Source organism: Octopus bimaculoides, chromosome 25 (assembly GCF_046866305.1).
Source record: "Octopus bimaculoides isolate indiv1 chromosome 25, ASM4686630v1, whole genome shotgun sequence".
In the NCBI taxonomy this organism is placed as follows: Eukaryota; Metazoa; Mollusca; class Cephalopoda; order Octopoda; family Octopodidae; genus Octopus; species Octopus bimaculoides.
This window is the reverse complement of record NC_142952.1, coordinates 2136683-2145362: the sequence shown is the minus strand read 5'-3', so window position 1 is coordinate 2145362 and position 8680 is coordinate 2136683. Positions and strand designations below refer to the sequence as shown.

At 35.7% G+C, this 8680-nt stretch overlaps 1 protein-coding gene across 2 annotated transcripts in view; it reads right to left on the bottom strand.

Annotated features, from left to right (window-relative positions):
- Positions 1 to 461: 461 nt before the first annotated feature.
- LOC106883396 (uncharacterized) overlaps positions 462 to 8680 on the bottom strand; it is a 26488-nt gene continuing 18269 nt past the window's right edge. The window contains exons 1-4 of one of the 2 annotated variants that reach the window (XM_014934390.3): positions 8678 to 8680; positions 3374 to 3519; positions 2525 to 2675; positions 462 to 1901 (exon numbers count right to left, since the gene is read on the bottom strand). The exon at positions 8678 to 8680 is cut by the window's right edge and continues 1597 nt beyond it. In XM_014934390.3, coding sequence (XP_014789876.1) covers positions 969 to 1901; positions 2525 to 2675; positions 3374 to 3519; positions 8678 to 8680 — 1233 coding nt within the window. In that variant the 3' untranslated portion in view covers positions 462 to 968. The remainder of the gene's footprint in view (positions 1902 to 2524; positions 2676 to 3373; positions 3520 to 8677) is intronic. The other variant, XM_089341817.1, reaches the window with a different exon arrangement.

Below are 8680 nucleotides of genomic sequence, written 5' to 3'. Positions count from 1 at the left end.
GGAGATATTCGTAAGGAAACGAATGCAAAACCTTAAAGAAATATTTTACTATCAGGTGAAAGCTCAAGTATTCTCTGGAGATGATCACTCATTGCTAATGTAAAATCATAGATATATATATATATATATACATATATGTATTTGTAAAAATGTTTGGGTTTGCAATGGAAAGTTTTTCAGAACCCTGACAATATACATAAACTGGGATGGGTAGAGATATTCAGAGCTGCCAACAACAAAAGTTTACTTCTAAGATCACTTGGTGGGAATAAAAGAAATTCTCTTTGTAAGTCACTACTGGATTGAAATTGAAGAAAATATATAACAACATAATCAGCCATTATATGAACATATAATATTGCTGTTAAGTACATTGATTATTGTAGTATTGCTGATGTACTTATTAAATAAAATAGATATATTTTGCTTTTTCAGTAACACACCAAAAAGATTACATATTGCTTTCAAGAGGATATATTTTAAAGATGTATCATGAACAAATCCTACAGAACAGATGAAAATAGTAAAATTGGGTGGTGGGGGAAACCATTCTGCATTCAGTCAGCATAAAAAAATGAGCCTGTAGATGCTTTCATACACGGATGACGCACACAGTGCAATAACATGCACAGAGACATGTGCACTGATGCATATTCTAGCCAGGCAATGGATATTTTCTTTAATTAAAATCTAAGGCAACAATTAAGTTTTAACACTTTTGTAGACTGGCAGCACCAAACATCTTTGGAGATACTAAGCTGGTACTGACTGTTAAGACTTTCTCCTTCCTTTCACCAACACCTATTTTCACTCATGCATGCAAGCGCACACTCAGACACCACATCTTTAACAGCTAAATCACATTTTGTTGACATTACAAAGATCCCAAGAAATATTATTACATAATCTATAGATTGACATAAGTAAAAAATATATTTCTGAACTTGTTTGACAAATTTCAGGCAGTGTCAGGATTGATTGGACGATAAGGTATAAAGTGGGAACGTCTCTCCAGATGAAGCTACTAAACTGACTGGATAGGGTGATGCCCCAGTGGTGGCACAAGTAGAAATACTTTCCATTGGAGCCAACTCTATGCCTGATTCACATTTACTAGGTGTCATATAAGTTCTTGTAACCTTACTTGAAATGTGCCCTTGAGATGATCGTCTATGGGGTTCCGAGTTGGAACTGTCGTCCGAGTAACCTTTGCCACTCTGATTGATACTGGGTTTGCATTGTTTAATGTCCTCTTGAGATAGATTGTAGTCTGTAACGTCATCGTCTAAGATCTCAATTGGTTCAGTTTTGATACCACATTCAGAAGGAATGGCACTGACTGAACTGCTACTCTGTAGAGACATGGAAGAGGCTTGGGAAGTGGAAGGAAACTGATTTTGGTGAGAGGTTAAATAATTATGCTGTTCGTTTAGAGATTGAATCCTCTCATCGAGCAGTGAATTATGAACTTCTTCCAGGTGAGAATGCGACAAACCTACATTCTGTTCTTGGTTGTCAAAAGCTACATCAGCAGGATTAGAATCATCACTCAATGTCAATACCACTGTTTGACGATTACTCTGTGACTTGGGAAGAGAATCTCGGTGGCGTGGCGTCAACGTCGACGGGGAGCTGGTCATTTGCTTGTGTTCGTTTAGACTGGCAGCAAACTCTCGGCAGTGTTTCTGAATTTTATCAACTTTTAACAGATTAGATATTCGTTCGACATCCTTATACAGATGTTCGTTAAGATTAAGGACACCGTCATAGAGAAAGCTGACAAATATTTTCAGTCCATCTTCACTAATCCCTGGTGGAAGATTCACTTCCAAGTCAGCACCATCGGTAATATTTTTTTCCATCAAGTGAGGACTGGCAGCAAACAGAACCAAACGATGTAACTGGAAAAGAAATTAATAACACTCCATAAGAAATACTGTAAATAATTAGTCATCTAGATTTATAGCAGTGGTTCTCAACTGGGGACCCATGTAAGATTTTGTTGTTAAAATTTATGTGCAATAAATTGGTTATATTTCTGCAATACACAAAATATGTTAATTTTTTTTAATACAATTTCTAATAATAATCATCATCATCGTTTAACATCCACTTTTCATGCTGGAATAAGGACAGACAAAATGCCACAAAGCATTTTGCCTGGCATGCTAACGATTCTGCCAGCTCGCCTTAATAATAATAAGGTTTCAAATTTTGGCACAAGGCCAGCAATATTAGGGGGAGAGGGATAAGTTGATTACAATGAACCCACTGCTCAATTGGTGTTTATTTTATCAACCCCAAAACAATGAAAGGTAAAGCTGACTTTGGTGGGATTTGAACTCAAAATGTCAAGAGCTATAATGATAAGCTAACAATTCTGCCAGCTCACCACCTTATCAACAAAAACTAAATAATGAGACAAAGTATGATTTCCAAGACATTTTTTTTTTTTACAAACAACACTAACAAAATTAAATTCCAGATAATCTTTAAAAGCAAAAAATAAATAAAATATTCTTACAATCACATTTTTATTTCCACTACAAATTTTAGCATCACATAAACGCCTCTTCCTCCATAAACTTGCCAATGATTTCATCATACCATCTGCATGTTCTGGATCGACATAGGTTTTTTTGAAGATGGTTGCAGGGCGGGAAGAAGCGGAAAAGCTGTTGATACAAATGAGAGATTAACATAAATACCATTGTCTATGTTTTCATCAACACACACATCTATATGTTAGTTACTGATTTACCTGTACTGCAATGAATGCTGGATCACCACCACAGCCAAAAACATTATGTTGAGCTCACTCTAATATGAAAGTGGTCATGATAAGGTTTTCATGGGAAGGGTGTCGGTCATCATAAGTTTGTTTGATGCAGCCAGATGATCAATAAAGAGTCTTATTCATTTGTCCGGAGGAATTAGAGGGAGACAGTACAAAGGAGGGCATATGAGACAAACAAAACCTAGATGCTGCACCATGACAATGCAACAACTCGTGCATCATTCCTTATCTGACTTTTGGTGAAGAACAAGATCACTCTCCACCCCCACCTGCTCTAGTACTCCAAATGTTCCCCCATTTTTGTACCCAAATTTGCAATTATATAACAATAATAATAGTCCTTTCTACTGTAGGCACAAGGCCTGAAATTTGAGGGGAGGGAGCTAGTTGATTATACTGACCCTAGTGAGTAACTGGTACATATTTCATTGACCCCAAAAGGATGAAACACAAAGTCAACCTTGGTGGAATTTGAACTCAGAACATAAGGACAGACAAAATGCCACTAAGCATTTTGCACAGTGTGCTAATGGTTCTGCCAGCACGCTGCCTTAATAATAATGATAATATTCTTACCTTACGGACAAATCTTTTTCCTGATTTATTCTTATCTTGGAATTTTGGATTGTGTGTACTGGTTCTGGTTCATAAGTCTCAACTTCAGGCTGACCAATAATAGTGCCAGTGGCTGCAGCTACAGCTGACTGAACCTCCATTGCCTCCTGCAAATTAAACAAACAATCCAGTGAGAATACATAAGCAAATCTACAAAAATAATACCACCATCCTCACCACTGTCGTTTTTACATATTGTTGATTAGGAGGGGCTGGTTTGCTGTACAGCAGGACTTGATCCTTTGTTTATCTCATCCAAGTGATTCCATGTCAAAACATCACATCTTGCACATTCAAGAAGTTGTAGATGGCTCTGTGGTTTAAAAGCTTGCTCTAAAAACATGTGGTTTTAGGTTCAGTCCCACTGCACAGCACCCTGAACACGTGTCTTTTATTATAGCTGTAGGATGACCAATGCTTTATGCGTAGATTTGGTCAAGGGAAACTGTGTGGAAATCCATTGTGTATAAACGTGTGTGGTAGGGTGAGAGTGTGTTTGCCACCCTCACTGCATGACAACTAGTGTTGATTTGTTTACATCCTTATAACTTAGCAGTTTAGTAAAAGAGACCAACAAAAGTAAAAGACAAACGATCTAGTTGTTATCCATTAACAGCATATGTGCAGCCACCTCTCCACCAGCTGATCCCACCATACCAAATCAGTCTTTTATCTCTTTGAACTTTTATGCCACAACACATTTCCAGGCTGATCTTCTGCAGTTAAAGCTCCATAACAATTACATAAGCTTGATAAAGTAAACAGCCAACCATTACAACTGCAAGGAATCTACAGGTAGCTCCACATTTTTAGCAACAATCCAAATGGCTCCAATACCAAGCAAGATATAAATAAACAAAAATATAAAAACCACAAACCTTAATACCACTAATGGTAACAGTAATAGAAATTTCTAACATAGGCGCATATGTGGTTTCAGGTTCAGTCCCACAGTGCAGCACCTTGGCTTAAAACAGGCACAGATTCCAAGCCATTGTTCTAACGGGAGTTATCTTCCCTTTGCACATATTTTATTTGGAAAAATGGTAAACATCATTGATGGTCCTCTTTACTAAGAGCCAACACCACACTGAATCTCCTCTTCACAAATAATGTAGAATACATTAAAATAGCAATGAATAACCCCTATAATCTTCTCTGATCAAAACCTAGAATATGTGATCCTTATAGCTCAACATTTCAACAACAAGCAGCCCGATTAAAAGAGGTTGTATGCAAGATAACGAAAGGATACTGAAGCATTTTATGTCATTAATGCAAGCTAAACTCAGATATTTTCCAAGGAGAAGAAGCAAGCTTCCTAAAAATATTCCCAAAGATAGAATAACAATTTTCATACAACAAGGATGAAAATAACCTCAAATCGTTTAACCGGATAAACTAGACAAACAAAAAGCCTTCTAATTGAAAAATGAAATGAAATGCTTCCATTCAAATGAAAAGAGTAAAAGAAACCAAAAATCTGATGAAGATTCACGAGAGAAAGTTCTGGTGCATTACAAAATAATCCTTTGTTTCAAAGAAATGAACTACTCACAAAATACTTTGAAAAGGTAAATGAAATACAAAATGAACAATATTTTCACTATCCCACTCGTACACAAATACAAATAAACAAGCCAGATAAATTCTTCAATACTGTATCTCTATATAAGGAGGTGGTAATTTTAGCAACTGCATTGCTAAAATGAGCCTGGACTTGACAAAAAGCCATTGTGGTTTTTTGGACTGCCCCATCCCACTTCCCTTGAAAGTCCTATCCATAAGGAATGAAGCAGAAATGCTTTAGGATTAAGCGTATCTCACTGTCTTTACATATCAGAAAGGAAATGTAAAGAATCATCAAAATTGAATTGATTCTATTCACAGAAGAAACACAATTTAGTAGTTTTTATCCAAATAAAAGTTATCTTTTTACACCTACTGTAGCATCATGATCAATTGAAGATTTTCAACCAGATGTGAACTTCCAGTTCCAGCAATCCAGATATTCCAAGCAGCTTCAGAGTAACACACTGTACGCTTTAGCAAGAAGTAGTTTACCATATGTGGTACAACGCTGCCTTTTGCATTTCTTTTTTATATAATGTCCAGATAGTCAACAGCATGTCATCTCTATGGTGTCCTCCTGTTTACTGTTTTATCACTAATATTCTGTTGCTCCACACTAGGTTTTTGGGGAGTTCATTTGAGATACTAGGCTTCTATATCAGTCATCTTGGTCTAGGAGAGACAAGGGGAGTTGTGAGCAATGGAATCATTGAAGATCTACCTGAACAAAAAATTCCGTCAAACCCATGCAAGGGTTGAACAATAGACTTATCCTTGATGATGATGATGATGGTAGTGGTGGCGGTGATGTCCCCACCCCTACTTCTTGACAATTAGCGTTGGTTTGTTTACGTCATCCGTAATATAGCAGTTCGGCAAAAGAAACCGACAGAATAAGAAGTGAACCACGCTTAGAAATAAAAAGTGGGGTCGATTTGATGGCCTAAACCCTTCGAGGTGATGCTCTAGCATGGCCATAGCCCGGTGACTGAAACAAGTAAAAGATCTGAGACATTTATGACAATAAAATAAAACAATTATCTTTGTCACATTTTTCTTCGTTTTTTTCTTCCCAAAACTTATTTTAAAGAAGCGTGTTGTCACACATACAAGCTGTTCGCGAATGTTATCAACATAATTTGCCAACGTAAATACTTCATTATCCTATCTTTTAATATTTAACCCCATAAAATAATTTCATTTATCTTTCGGGCGTGTGTTTCTTTTCTTTTTTTTTTTTTCACCAACACTAGCAACCGTTAAATTGTTGGCCCGCTCAATACGGCAATTCTTTCTATCATCAAAATTACATACATATATATATACCTACTGAAATAAAGAAAATTAAGTTAGTCAAGTGATAGGTAACATTCCCTGACTCGCTCGTATATATATGATTGTACCAGCAGTTCTTTCACTGTGTGTACGGGTACATTTTAATTTCTTTTATTAGGAGTTGATTCGACAAATATTAAAACAGCATAGTACTGTAACGAATCAAACGCCGATGTTTTAATATAGATAACCCGAATCTTAATTTTAAAATCAATTAATTTTACACGTAATTGATTAACTGAGGATTCAACAATATGCCAAACTTCACCGATCTATCCGCTAGGCTTAGCCAAGTAAATAAACTACCTACAGTATGGAGACAATGATGTATAAAGCAGGACAGATAGCATTTCTGTTATCAAGTAGGATCCAAAATAACGAGAAGCATGAAAGAATTTTTTTAAAAACCCCAAAAAACCAACATGGAAGTTGATGGATAAAATCGATTCTACCTTACACACACACCACTTAGTATTGACTGTTGGAAACAGGTGACTCAATACAATAATAGAGATTATATATATATAATTTTGATTGAGCCAGTCCCTTCCTACTGAGTCTTGCCTGTGGGTGCACCGGGTCTTCAAGAAAACCATAACTTGCCTGAAGAGCCTGTGGTACCTGCAGAGGAACAAGAGACTGACTTGATCAAAATTATATTTCTATAATTTTACTCGCGGTACTTTCGTACCCGTACTCGTTATTTCCTGTGTCTATGCCATCCAACCGCCGTCCTCAAATGGTGTTGTGTTTGGGGGTGACGCACTGCGGTGCCGAGTTCTTCTCGATGAATCGAGTCGACAAACCCAGTTTTGCTTACAAAACAGAATTTATTTCCACCCTTTAAAACTGAAGCTTCAATAAACGACGATCATTGTTTGTATCATTTGCACAGAATTTCAAAAATTACATAAAATGCTTCACAATAACTGAAATCAGCTTCATTCAAATCTCGCCAGAATCGACGAGTTTTCAACGCAACCCTACCAAAAATCGATAAAACAAGAGGGATCGGTTCAATTGAGATACTCCCTTTCCTTTATAAAATATAGATTTGTTTAATTAGATTTCTATCGTTACTTAACCGAAGAGTTTCTATCGGTTTAACATAAATTTTTTGGGGAAAAAAGGAAGTTAAAAAACTCACCCAAGTTTAGATAGACATTTTGCTCTTGTTCTATGAAAATAACATCAGGGAATTGAATTTCTGAAGGGTTCTAAAATCAGTGTTACTATAGAAATCAATCATCTAAGAAGATCAATAATTGGAAATTTCTTTAAAAATCGTTAAGCTACAGCAGATATATATTTGAAGAACTACCTCTTAAGCAAGTCGCTTTTCTTTGTCAACCTGTTAAAATGTAAACAAAAACAGTGATGTATGAAGACATACGGCAAGTAACGAATCAAATACGAAACCCCTTACACCACCTCACATATAAATACACACACACACACACACACACACAGATCAACGATGGGTCCCCTCTACAAGAGGACTCGACCTACTAGAGATAGCAACCAAAAAAAAGTTGCCTTTAAAAAAGGTGGGGAACATATTGGATATATAATCTGGGATACGAAATGCCCGAGAAGACGGAATGGTCATTGCGGGAACACCTTTAATTATAAGGTCTCCTTACCCAACCACTTATAGTGTGTGTGTGTGTGTGTGTAGATATATAGGTAAATTTTTCGATATATATATACATATATATATATATATATACACACATATATATATATATATATATATATATATATATACACACATATATATATATATATATATATATATATATATATATATATATATATATATATATATATACCTACACCACACACACACGCACGCACGTTAAAATATCACCATCTTACAGTTGTTTTCTAGAACTATATAAACAAAAGATGAATAAACTATTGAAAACGTGATCAATGCTCAGAGACACATTAAATATGGTATAATATATCAACTGTGAATATAGTAAAACCAAAGACACCACATTATACAACATATTAAACACTGCATTATTAAATTATACAACATATGTATTATAGAAACACAAAAGATACTTTTCCAATAAATTTGCAATTCAGAAATATTTTGGTTGTTAAAAAGAAAATAGTTTAAATAACATTTTCGAAATTGTATTTAATATAAACAAAGGCACTTGTGTGTATATGTATGTCGACAGGTGTATATAAAAGGTGCAGATGTATAAACACAGGGAGCGGGGTGAAGTGTGTATGTGTGTGCCCCACCATGATGACACGAACACAAAACAAATCTTGCCAGGATTTAATATTGAGGACCAGGTATTTTAAGCGGATGATAGGAACACGAAAACAAGCACTTACCTG